Source organism: Chiloscyllium plagiosum, chromosome 15, assembly GCF_004010195.1.
Source record: "Chiloscyllium plagiosum isolate BGI_BamShark_2017 chromosome 15, ASM401019v2, whole genome shotgun sequence".
NCBI lineage: Eukaryota > Metazoa > Chordata > Chondrichthyes > Orectolobiformes > Hemiscylliidae > Chiloscyllium > Chiloscyllium plagiosum.
This window is the reverse complement of record NC_057724.1, coordinates 64,519,127-64,533,250: the sequence shown is the minus strand read 5'-3', so window position 1 is coordinate 64,533,250 and position 14,124 is coordinate 64,519,127. Positions and strand designations below refer to the sequence as shown.

Sequence of the window (14,124 nt, the reverse complement as noted above, 5' to 3'; positions counted from 1 at the left end):
TCTATTAGTTTTAAAATAGCGATGGAAAAGGATAGACCAGATCTAAACGTTGAAATTCTAAATTGGAGGAAGGTTGATTTTGACGCTATTAGACAAGAACTTTTAAAAGCTGACTGGGGGCAGATGTTTGCAGGTAAAGGGACAGTTGGAAAATGGGACGCTTTTAGAAATTAGATAATGAGAGTCCAGAGACAGCATATTCCTGCTAGGGTAAAAGGAAAGGCTGTTAGGTGTAGGGAATGCTGGATGACTAGAGAAATTGAGGGTTTGGTTAAGAAAAAAAGGAAGCCCATGTCACGTATCGACAGAAGAGATCGAGTGAATCCTCAGAAGATTATAAAGGCAGTAGGAGTATACTTAAGAGGGAAATCAGGAGGGCAAAAAGGGGACATGAGATAGCTTTGGAAAATGGGGTTAAGGAGAATCCAAAGGGTGTTTACAAATTCATTAAGGACAAAGGGTAGCTAGAAAGAGAATAGGGCCCCTCAAAGATCAGCAAGGCAGCCTCAGCGCGGAGCTGCAGGAGATGGGGGAACATAGAACAATACATCACAGAACAGGCCCTTCGGCCCTCAATGTTGCGCCGATCTGTGAACTATTCTCAGCTCGTCCCCATACACTATCCCATCATCATCCATGTGCTTATCTAAGGACTGTTTAAATCTCCCTAATGTGGCTGAATCTCCCTAATGTGGCTGAGTTGACTATATTAGCAGGTAGGGCATTCCACGCCCTTACCACTCTTTGCATAAAGAACCTGCCTCTGACATCTGCCTTAAATCTATCACCCCATAATTTGTAGTTATGCTCCCTTGTACAAGCTGACGTCATCATCCTCGGAAAAAGTTTTTCACTGTCTACCCTATCTAATCCTCTGATCATCTTGTATGTCTCTACCAAATCCCCTCTTAGCCTTCTTCTTTCCAATGGGAACAGACCCAAGTCTCTCAGCTTGTCCTCATAAGATCTTCCTTCCAGACCAGGCCACATCCTGGTAAATCTCTTCTGCACCTTTTCCAATGCTTCACATCCTTCCTGAAATATGGCGACCAGAACTGTACACAATATTCCAAATGTGGTCGCACTAGCGGCTCCGGAACTCAATCCCTCGACGAATGAAACCTAACACACCGTATGCCTTCTTAACAACACTATCAACCTGGGTCGCAACTTTCAGGGATCTATGTACATGGACTCCAAGGTCCCTCTGCACACCCACACTACTATTGACCCAGTACTCTGCCTTCCTATTATTCTTCCCAAAGTGCATCACCTCAAATTTAGCTGCATTGAACTCCATTTGACTATCTGAAATCAAATTGTTGCACGCTAGATGATTATAAATCTTATCTCTTATAATCCTTTCCAAAACCTTTCCTACAACAGAAGTAAGGCTCACTGGTTTATAATTACCTGGGTCATCACTACTGCCCTTCTTGAACAAGGGCACAACATTTGCAATCCTCCAGTCCTCTGGTACTAATCCTGTAGACAATGACGACTCAAATATCAAAGCCAAAGGCTCTGCTATCTCCTCCCTAGCTTCCGAGAGACCCTCGGATAAATTCCATCCGGCCCAGGGAACTTGTCTACTTTCACTCCTGCTAGAATTGATAACACCTGTTCGTAACTAACCTCGATCCTTTCTAATCTAGTATCTCATTCTTCTCCTCTACAATATTCTCCTTTTCCTGAGTGAACACTGATGAGAAATGTTCATTTAGCACCTCTCCGATCTCCACAGGAAAAACACACAACTTCCCACTTCTGTCTTTGACTGGCCCAATTCCTACCCTGGTCATCCTTTTATTCCTCACATACCTATATAAAGCTGTAGGGTTCTCCTTTATTCTATTTGCTAAAGACTGCTCGTGTCCTCTTTTTGCTCTTCTTAACTCCCTCTTTAAATCCTTCCTAGCTGATCTGTAACTTTCCATCGCCTTATCTGTACCATCTTGCCTCATCAACACATAAGCCTCCTTCTTCTGCTTAACAAGAGATGCAATTTCTGTTGTAAACCACGGTTCTCTTACCTTATCACTTCCTCCCTGCCTGACATGGACATACCTATCAAGGACACACAATATCTGTTCCTTAAACCAGCTCCACATTTCCATTGTCTGCATCCCCTGCATTTTGCTACCCCAATCTATGCATCCTAATTTTTGCCTAATCGCATTATAATTGCCCTTGCCCCATCGATAACTCTTGACCTGTGGCATGTACCTATCCCTTTCCATCACTAAACTAAACTTAACTGAATTAAGGTCACTCTCTCCAAAGTGCTCACCTACAACTAAATCAACAGCTGGCCTGGTTCATTACCAAGCACCAGATCCAGTGTGGCCTCCCCTCTTGTCGGTCCTTCGACATACTGTATCAAGAAACCCTCCTGTACACATTGGACAAAATCTGATACATCCGACGTACTAGAGTTATCTCATTTCCAGTCAATGTTGGGGAAGTTAAAGTCTCCCATAATGACCACCCGGCTCCTTTCAACCTACCCAGAATAATTTTGCCAATCCTCTCTTCCACCTCCCTGGAACTCTGCGGAGGCCTGTAAAAAACTCCAAGCAGTGTGACCTCTCCTCTTCTGTTTCTAACCTCAGCCCACACTACCTCAGTAGACGAGTCTTCGTCAAAAATTCTCTCACCCCCCCCCTTTATACTATCCTTGACTAACAAGGCCACACCTCCCCCTCTTTTACCACCTTGCCTGTTCTTAATGAAAGATCTAAACCCTGGAACCTGCAACATCCATTCCTCACCCTGCTCTATCCATGTCTCTGAAATGATCACAACATCGACGTCCTAGGTACCTATCCATGCTGCAAGTTAACCTCCCTTATTTTGGATACTTCTGGTGTTGCAGTAGACACACTTCAAACCAGTTTGCTGTCTGCCAGCACATTCCTGTGACCCTGAAATCCTGTTCCTGTCCTCCCCACTCTCATCTTCCTGTGCACTGCAACTAAACCTCAGCTTCCCATCCTCCTGCTGAGCTAGTTTAAACCCACCCAAATAGCACCAGCACATTTTCCCACCCAGGATATTAGTACCCCTCTGGTTTAAGTGAAGACCATCCTGTTTGTACAGGTCCCACTTTCCCCAGAATGAGCCCCAATTATCCAAGTACTTGAAACCCTCCCTTCTGCACCATCCTTGCAGCCACGTGTTCATCTGATATATCTCCCTATTCCTTGCCTCGCTATCACATGCCACGGGTAACAAATCAGAGATAACAACGTTGTTTGTTCTAGCTCTCAGCTTCCACCCAAATATTTTGCATTAGTGTTTACTGTGCAGAAGGATATGGAAGATGTAGAATGTAGAGAAATAGATAGCAACATCTTGAAAAATAAGCATATTAGAGGAGGTGGTGCTGGATGTCTTGAAACGCATTAAAGTGGATAAATCCCTGGGACCTGATCAGGTGTACTCTAGAACTCTGTGGGAAGCTAGAAAAGTGATTAGTGGGTCCCTTACAGTGATATTTGTATCATCGATACTCGCAGGTGAGGTGCTGGAAGACTAGATGTTGGCTATAGACCAGTGACCCTGACCTTGGTGGTAGGCAAGGTGTTGAAAGGAATCCTGAGGGACAGCATGTACATGTATTTGGAAAGGCAAGGACTGATTAGAGATAGTCAACAAAACCAATTGAAAACAGAATTTACAAAAAGAATATTGTGGATTATTACTAGTTGGCATAAACATTAGAGAGTTTGTTCCACATCTTTTATTTGGATCTCCAGAGAATAGCTTGTAGTGGCAGTAGGTTCTTGGAAATAATCACTTGTGGAAAAGGATATGGAAGGTATAGAATGTAAGGAAATAGATGGTGACATCTTGAAAGTTGTCCATTTTACACAGGAGGAAGTGCTGGGTGTCTTGAAACGCATAAAAGTGGATAAATCCCCAGGACCTGATCAGGTGTATCCTAGAACTCTGCAGGAAGCTAGGGAAGTGACTGCTGGGCCCCTTGCTAAGATATTATTGATAGTGATAGGTGAGGTGCCGGAAGACTGAAGGTTGACTAACGTGGCACCACGATTTTAAGGAACGTGGTAAGGACAAGCCAGGGAACTATGGACTAGTGAGCTTGACGTCAGTGGTGGGCAAGTTGTTGGGGGAATCCCAAGGTACAGGATTAACATGGATTTGGAAAGGCAAGGACTTATTAAAGATAGTCAACATGGCTTTGTGTGTGGGAAATCATGTCTCACTAATGTGATTGAGCTTTTTGAAGAAGAAACAAAAAGGATTGATGAGGGCAGAATGGTGGACAAGATCTATATGGACATCAGTAAGGCGTCTGACAAGGTTCCCCATGGAAGACCAGTTAGCAAGGTTAGATTTCATGGAATACAAGGAAAACTAGCCAACTGGATACCAAACTGGCTCAAAGGTAGAAGACAGAGGGTGTTGGTGGAGGGTGGCTTTTCAGATTGGAAACGTGTGACCAGTTGAGAGCCACAAGGATCCACTAGGATCTGTGTTGGTCCACTACTTTTCATCATTTAACTTATTTGGATGTGAGCATAAGAGGCATTGTTAGTTAACTTGGAGATGACACCTAATAGTGGAGGTGTAGTGGGCAGCGAAGGAGGTTACCTCAGATTACAAAGGAATCTTAATTGGATGGGCCAATGGGCTGAGGAGTGGTAGACGGAGTTTAATTTAGGTAAATTCAAGGTACTGCATTTTGGGAAAGAAAATCAGAGCAGGACCTATACACTCAATGGTAAGGTCCTTGGGAGCATTGCTGAACAAAGAGACCTTGGAGTGCAGGTTCGTAGCTGCTAGAGAGTCGCAGATCGATAGTATAGTGAAAAAGGCGTTTGGTATGCGTTCCCTTATTGTTCAGAGTATTGAGTATAGGAGTTGGGAGGTCATGTTGCAGCTGTACAGGACATTGGTTAGGTCACTTTTGGAATGTTGCATGCAATTCTGGTCTCCTTCCTATCAGAAGGATGTTGTGAAACTTGAAATGGTTCAGAAAAGATTTACAAGGATGTTGCCATGGTTGGAGATTTGAGCGAGAGGGAGAGGCTGAATAAGCTGGGGCTGTTTTCCTTGGAGCATCAGAGCTGAAGGGTGACCTTATAAAGGTTGATAAAATCATGAATGGCATGGATAGGGTAAACAGATAAAGTCTGTTCCCTGGGGTGGAGGAGTCCAGAACTAGAGGGCATAGGTTTAGGGCAAGAGGGGAAAAATTTATAAGAAACCTAAGGGGCAACGTTTTCACACAAAGGGTGGTGCGTGCATGGAAAAAGCCGCCAGAAGAAGTGGTGGAGGCTAGTACAATGCAACATTTAAAAGGCATCTGGATGGGTAAAGAATAGGAAGGGCTTAGAAGGATGTGGGCCAAGTGCTGGCAAATGGCACTAGATTAGGTTGGGATATCTGGTCGGCATGGATAAGTTGGACCAAAGGGTCCGTTTCCGAGCTGTACATCTCTATGACTCTTTATCAGAGCTGACGTTAAGTGTAGAGGAGACAGCATTCATGCAATAATCTGGGCGGGGGCAGGGGGTGTTAAGTGCTGGGGTAAAGAAGTTGCTGATAGTGCAGATTAAGTGATCGGAATGTGAGAAGGGCAGAACAATGGTCTGTCTAACTGCCAAATAGGAAAAAACAGGCAAGTCCCACTGAAGTGGGGCGAGAGGAGAGAGGATATGGTGACAGAAATTGCTTGTGCATGGACCGGAGGTGTTCTGCAAAGCGGTTACCCAATCTGCATTTGGTTTCTTCAGTGATGCAACAGGCCAGATTGGAGGTGGTGGTGCTGGAAAAGCACAACAGGTCAGGCAGCATCCGAGGAGCAGGAAGGGCTTTTGCCCGAAACGCCAATTCTCCTGCTCTTCGGATGCTGCCTGACCTGCTGTGCTGTTCCAGCACCACACATTCGACTCTAAATTGCAGTCCTCAATTTCGCAGATGGGAGAAAGTACAGGTGAAATGCTGCTTTACCTAGAAAGACTGTTTAGACCGTTGGATGGTGCATAGGGAAGTGATGAAGGGGCAAGTGTTGTTACTTCTGCATTACATGGGAAGGTACCGTGGTAAGGGGTGGTGGTGTTAATGGGTCAAGGAATGGACTCGGGTGCTCTGGAGGCAGTGGTCCATGCGAAATGCAGACAGCGATAGGAAGGAAAGATGTGTTTGATGGTGGTGTTCTGCTGAATTTGTCTGCAATGGGGGTGTGATCCTTTGAATGTGGAGGCTGTTGGAATGAAGGTGATAAGTGGGACCCCATCATGCTGTCATGAGTGATGGGAAGGGGCAAGGGCGGAAGCATGGGTGACAAGTCAGATGAATAACAACTGCTCCATTCTTGAAGAGGCACACATCGATGAACTATGATAAACAACCCTTCCCCAGATATAAAGAAAACTTAAAAGGTCAAATTTTAGGGTGACATTTTGAAGTATGCTGATATGTTCCAGTGCCTTGAGGAAGGCCTCGGCCTCAAACAAAGTAGCAGGCAATTCCTGCTCACTCTTCAGGATCCCTAGGATAAAACGACTGTTGGACCAAATGATTCCCTCAACTGTCCGTTATCTGGAGCTGTTAAAAGCGCCATCTCAGCCAAAACCAAGGATAGTCTGATGAAGAGGTCCTCTGTTATGCCAATTTCCTTCCGTGCTAGTTCGCTAACGTGTGGGACTGGACTGCAGCTAGAAATTAGGAGCAGCCCCATCAAATACTGGCAGAGTGATGAAACCTCTCACACTCTATGTTAATATGAAACGGGAATTCTCCAGGCCGCAGTGGGGAAAATGACCACATCTCTTTGACATCAATAGTTGAATGTCAGTCAATATTCTGGGGGATAGTAACATTAAATATACAAGTAATTGAAATGTTGTGATTAGAAGAGCTGACCAAGCACGATGTACTCTATTGTGAGTGACTTATCTCCTGACTTCCTAAAGCCTTTCTGAAGGGCAATTAGGGACCAGCAATGAATATTGGTTGAAGCACCCATACTCTGAGAAAACCAAAATAAGACAAAATGCTCCCTTTGTTAACAACTACATATGCTATGAGTAACGTCAAAGGAGGTTTACTAATTAAAAATCAATTGTTCCTTCTAAATTTAAAAAACAATTGGCATTGACTATGGAGTATTCACAGATAATTATGGTATATTGTGTATTACTATTACTCTCTTGGGAGAGTGCTACAAGGATTAGAAACAGGTTAAAGTCTGGATATTCTGGCCTCATGTTGTTTGGCTTCCGCAGGCCTTAGAATTTATATAGCCTTTGATCAATTTGCCAAGGTCATTGATGGGGGAGGGGCCAGGCACTTTCCATCCAAAGTTTTCACAATCTTATTTTAGTCATTCAAAAATATTTTTATTCTAAGTACATCTCATTCTTGTCCTGATGCTTACCCAAAATAAAGCATGGTTTTCTAGCTTTCCTTTTGTGATACTCTCTGAAAAGGAAAGTTAGACTGCCTGAACGACGTTTACAAAAGTCTGGAAGTTTGCTGGTTCAGTGATACCAACTGGGATCTTGCTGCAGCACTTGTTCAATTTGGTATCCATGAAAGTTGAATTTAAAAAAAACTTGTGAAGATAAATCCATATCGCACAGTAAGAAAATATTACCTACAATTGCAGATATCACATTCAGCTGTCTTTTCCGCAGTTTGCTTTAAGTACATACTTACTAATGCTAAAGAGTAGCAACACTTTCATGCAAAGGAACTCATCCTGAGAAATATGAAGCCACTGAAACTCCTGGGACAGTCGTTGCATTTCCACACAGAGATTATACATAGTTGATTTTTGCATCCGTTGCCTGTAAATGCATGAGAAAAAAAGTGTAACAACAGGTGGCAGAGACCACAGTATCAAATTTTATAAATGTTATGCTTCCTGTCATTATTACAAAATGATCAGAGGTACTTTATCTATTTACTATATATTGCACATAAAAAAACTATTGCTAACTTGCATTAAAATGAATAATGTAGGTATTTTCAAAGAAATGGTTAAGATATCTTTATGAAGAGGTTTTCTCTCGAAATCATTAGACTACCTGGATTGCAGGATATTCATCAGCCTTTGTAATGAAAGGTGTTGCTTTATTTGCTCTTCCTAATCAATGCTAAATTTAAAGTCAGCTCACCTGGGTGCTAATTAGACATTCCTAAGGAAAAATAAATTTCATACTGAATACATGAAATAGCTGTAATTAACTACAATGAATATGTATAATAATAACACACAACACTGATTATCTTTGTAAAGGAACAGGACAGGTTGAATAGTAGTTTTCAAAAGGATGCTTCTGTGGGAAAAGGAGGATTATTGTTTTACATGTGATAAAACCGTTTGTTAAATTCTGTACATAAACCATTAAATTGTGGACCTATCTGAAAGCTTGTTGGTGATACTGGTATCAAAATAGAAACAGCAATCTTACGTGTATGCTTTTCCATCAAGTGTCATTCTTGCTCTTACACCTATTCATTGTTCTATTTTCCTGCTGGCTGTTTTAAATTTGCCGTTTATGGGCTGTGGGCATCACATTTGTTAGCCATCGAGTCATAGATTCATACAGAATGGAAACAGACCTTTGATCCAACCAGTCCATGCCAAACATAATCCCAAGCTAAATTTGTCACACCTGCCTCATATCCTTTCAAACCTTTCCTATTCATATATCCATTCAAATGTCTTTTAAACATTGTAATTGTACCTGTATCCACCACTTCCTAAGGAAGTTCACTGCATGTGAACTACCCTCTGTGTAAAAAATTGCCTCTTAGGTCTTTTTTAAAATCTCTCTTCTCTTACCAGAAAAATGTGCCCCTAGTCTTGAAATGCCCCATCTTCAGGTAAAGATAACTATCACCAATTTTATCTTATTATTTTATAAACTTCTATTAAGTCACCTCTCAACCTCCTATGCTCCAGTGGAAAGAAATCCCAGCCTATCCAACCTTTCTTTATAACTCAAATCTTCCATATCCAGCAGCAACCTTCCATACCTGGCAAACCTCTTCTGAATCTTCTCCAGCTTCATAATATCCTTCTTATAATGGGACACAGTATTCCAGAAGAGGCCTCACCAATGTCCTGTAAAACCTCAATATAATGTCCCAACTCCTATATTCAAAGGACTAAGTATGCAGGTAAGTGTGTCAAATGCAATCACTCTGTCTATATGTGACACAAACTTTACAGAATTATGTACCCGCACCCCTAAGTCCCTCTATTCTTCAACACTACCCAAGACCTTATTATTAATTGTATTAGCCCTACCCTTGTTTGTTGTACAAAAATGCAATACCTCGCATTTATCCAGATTGAACTCCATTTGCCAAGTTACAGCGCATTGACCCATTTGATCAAGATCCTTTTGTAATCTTAGAAAACCTTCACAGTCTATTATGCCACCAATTTTGGTGTCAGCTACAAACTTACTAATTGTGTCTTCTATATTCTCATCCAAATTATTTACATAAATGACAAACAAAAGAGGACCCAGAACCGATCCCTGTGGTACACCGCTGGTCACAGGCCTCCAGTCCAAAAAAAACAACCTTCCACCATTACTCTCTGTCTCCTGCCGTAAGCCAATTATGTATCCAGTTGGTAAGCACATCCTGAATCCATGTGACCTAACTTTACTAATTACTGTACCATGCGGAACCTTGTCAAAGGCTTTACTAAAATCCAAATAAACAATGTCTGCTGCCCTGCCACCACCAACATTTTTGGTATCTTCCTCAAAAAAATTCAATCAAGTTCGTGAAACATGATTTGCCTCGCATAAAACCATGCTGACTATTCCTAATCAAGTTTTGCCTCTCTAAATGTCCATAAATCCTATCTTTTATAATCACCTCCAAAAATTTACCCACCCTAATTACTCTTGAGAAGTCAGTGGTGAGCTGCTTTTTTGAATTGATGCAGTCCATGGTGTACCCACTGTCTTGTTAGGAAGGGAGTTCTGATTTTGATGATAGTTTCCTGTTTGGCTTCAATCCTTATACACTTTATAGCAATTCAGATGATATTTAAGAGTCAACCATAGTGTTGTGAGTCAGGAGTTACCTCTAGGGTACAGTAATAAAGGGTGGCAGATTTTTTCCATTAAAGGTCTCAGAGAACCAGACAGGTTTTTACAACAACAAATTAATGGAACTAATTATTTTAAATTTCAGAGTTACTAAATAATTTTGTATGATTGAACCTGTGTCCCCAAAATATTGGTCTGGGCCCCTCAATTACTACTATACCATTCAAACAGTTTACAGGGACATGAGGACAAACCTCAAATCCCAGTTTCACATATAAAAATATAGAGACATCAACAATGACATTTGTACATTAGACAATACTGTTACATACAAAAGTGCAATGATTCCCTTTTATTCTGAGACTACGTAAACTTGGACCAGGTGGAAGCATTCAGATCCCACTTAAATGAAGTAGCAGTTACATTAGGGGTTCTTAAAGGGTTAGTATTGAAACTGCAATAAGTATTATTCAATGTGATGATGTCATACAGTCTTAGGTGGGAAAAACAGAGGTCCAGTTTGATGATCCAATGGAATAAAATCTGTCAAGACTGGTTTCTGAGAAATCTCAGTAATTATGTCTAACTGGTCAATATAGCCTGTACCTATTGATATCAGGAAATAACCTAAATCTTGGTGTAAAGAGAAATGCCTTTTCTCGTTAGGACCTCTGAATACTTTATTGTCTACCATTGTTAACCAAACATGACCCAAGACCAAGGATAGAAAGATAAATTAGTGGCAGCACTGTATTCCAAATACTACCTGGTAATGGTTGGTTCTGCAACACTGTTGAGTGATTCCAACAATATTCCAGCTTGAAACTGTCACAATGGGAAAAACGTTTGTGAAGCACTGCCATGAATATACCAAAATATCCAAGGATAATATATTTAAATGGCTTGCAAAATGTATACATTTCTTTTCAATTTAACACATACTGCAACACTTATCAATTATTCTTTCTCTGTTATGCTACTCCCATTACATAGTGCTCATTACTCGAATGCTCTAGAGTCCCTTTTGTACTGCTTACATACTAGGGATTCCTAAATACTACAGAAATTCTACAAGCTCTCTATTTTGTCAAGTTCCCAAGATCTTCCTAACATTCCACAGTCTAACTAGTGAAGTGTGTCCTTTTGAATAGCTTCTCAAATGCAGCTGAGACATTTAATTTGACAAAATTGGAGAAGATGCAGAATATGTATTTTGTCTCTTCATTGCTGTCAACAATAAGATGAAGCAGAATTCATAGGCTTGATCATCTCATACATAGAAATATTGCTTTAAACCTTCAAAAAGTTATTAAATTTGACAGTCTGAAGATGATTAAATTTTATATCTAACAGATGCTTGTTATCATGCTGTTTAACATTGTGATTGTAAGAAATGTTAATAAAATTGTGACATGTAAAATGTGTATCACAATGGAAGTATTTTCACACCATTCATTATACCTCTTTCAAATTGCAAACTGTTTACATAAGAGAAAGCCGGTTTCTCAGGATCAGCCAGAGTGAAGAAATGCATTTGATCTCTAAATAACAAAATAGTTACACATATATATCTCTCAGCAGGGGGACAATTAATTATGGAGTATTAGTACAATAGTTTATAATTATAAACTAGCATTTCCCCAAACTTATTATGATTTGGTCAATGGGCCCTAGTATTATCTCTTTACAGTTGCTGATGGCCCCGTTCTTATATGCTTAACAGGTTAAAACCAAAGCAATCAACAAAATTCATCTTGATGCTATAAATTCAAGGTCTGTTGTTAGTTTTAGCTTGACTTGAGAATGATGTCTACACATGGATCTGAGTTTCTGCCAAAGGTTTTTATGTGAGTGATTATGCTGATTCTCAATGAAAAGATCTTTGGCTCTTACAGCAGTATGCACCAGTGGAATCCAGGGTGTATGATTTGCTTTCTTTTCTGCTACTGTTCTGTATCACCATTAAGACATTTTAGATGCAGGTTGACAGACAAGTTGCCACCATTTTTGAATAGTTAGAAACAGGTTTCCCAGTCATTAAGGCCAATGCTGCCACAATACAAGCAATGATTTAGAGCATCCCCAAAATGTTAGTCACTTCAGCATTGAAAAAGGACCTGGCTAAAAAAACATTTTTTGGCATCTGGTCAGTGTTTGGTCATCAAAATTGAATTTGCAAGAGTTTCTGTCTGAGTGTGCGCAGAACTGGCTTTAAGAAGAATACCAGCATTATTTGACGGTAAGGCTGTTGATATTTTTCACTGCATTGTTTATCTGCTCTTCTTGCCTCTGGGTAGAGCTGTCACATTCCTGAAGTCAGAGATGAGGATGGTGGGAGAAAGGAGATGGGAATTTTTTATCCAAAGTTGAGAGGTGCATTTGTACCATCATGCCCACTCAAGTGACTGTCTCAGCCCCCACACCTAGCTCCAGCCCTACCTTACGTCCTTGTTTGTAGATCTGATGTGTGTTTACCATTTCCCAGACCTTCCCCTCACTGAGGATGAATGTTTAGTCCTCAACAAAGGCCTCACCCTCATCCCACTACGCTCCCAGATTAATGAGTTCAGCATACATTGCGACCTTGAATATTTCTTCCGCTGCCTCCGCCTCCGGGCTCAGATTTTCAACTAAGACTCCAACCCACCCACCACAGACTCTTTCTCTCGCATCCAACACACCCCATCCAGCTGGACACCCCATGTTAGCCTGTTACCCTCCTTTGACCTTTTCATTTCAAACTGCCGCCTTGACATCGACTGCCTCAACCTGTCCACACACCTCATCCACTCACAATGCGCAGCTCTCCACTCCTTCCGCTCCAACCCCAACCTTAAATTAAACCCTCAGGCAATTGGGGGGGAAGGCGGTAACTGCTTGGCGCACCGACCTCTACCCTGCTGAAGCCTGGCGCCAATTCACAGACACCTCCTCCTACTGCTCCCTCGACCATGACCTCACCTCTCATCACCAAATCACCATCTCTCAGATCATCTACAACTTCATCTCCCCGGGGATCTCCCATCTACAGCCTCCAACATCATTGTCAGTGAACCCCGCAACACCTGATTCCACCTCCTATCAACGATTCACAAACCTGACTTCCTCAGTCGACCCATTGTCTCAGCCTGCACTTGTCCCACTGAACTCATCTCTGCCTACCTTGACACCATCCTGTCCCCCTTAGTCCACGAACTCCCCACCTAAGTTCAGGACACCACCCACGCTCTTCAGCTCCTTCAAAATTTCTGTTTCCCCAGCTCCCAAGGCCTCATCTTCACCATGGATATCCAGTCACTGTACAGATGGATCCGCAAAGACAAAGGCCTCCTAGCCCTCCGTTTCTTCTTCTCACACCATCCAAACCAGTACCCTTCCACCAACACCCTCATCTGCCTGGCTGAACCGGTCCTCACCCTCAACTTCTCCTTCCAATCATCCAAGTTCCTCCAAACTAAAATGGTAGCCATGGGCACCCGCATGGGACCCAGCTATGCCTGCCTCTTTGTCGGGTATGTGGAACGGTTCATCTTCAGCAGTTACACCGGCACCACCATTATATCATGTTCCGCCATTATATCAATGACTGTATTGGCACTGCTTCGTGCTCCCACAAGGATGTTGAACAGTTCATTAACTTTACCAACACCTTCCACCCTGACCTCAAATTCACCTGGACCATCTCAGACTCTCCCTCTCCTTCCTGGACCTCTCCATCTCTGTCTCCGGTGATTGACCAACCAAGAACAACTAGTACAAGCCCACCGACTCCCACAGCTACCCAGTCTACACCTCTTCCCGCCACACCTCCTGTAAAAACGCCATCCCTTATTCCCAATTCCTCCGCCTCCGCTGCATCTGTTCCCAGGATGACCAATTCCACCTTAGAAAATTCCAAATGGCCGCTTCCTTCCAAGATCGCAATTTCCCTTACCAAGTGGTTGATGATGCCCTCCAGCGCTTCTCCTCCACTTCTCGCACCACCGCCCTTGAACCCGACCCCTTGCAAGGCAACAAGGACAGAACCCCCCCATGGTCCTCACCTTCCACCCCACCAACCTCCACATACATTGCA

General features: G+C 42.3%; 1 protein-coding gene across 1 annotated transcript in view; it reads right to left on the bottom strand.

Annotated features, from left to right (window-relative positions):
- ar (androgen receptor) overlaps positions 1–14,124 on the bottom strand; it is a 232,944-nt gene that overhangs the window by 18,482 nt on the left and 200,338 nt on the right. Inside the window, exon 6 of the mRNA XM_043705049.1 lies at positions 7,690–7,820. Coding sequence (XP_043560984.1) covers positions 7,690–7,820 — 131 coding nt within the window. The remainder of the gene's footprint in view (positions 1–7,689; positions 7,821–14,124) is intronic.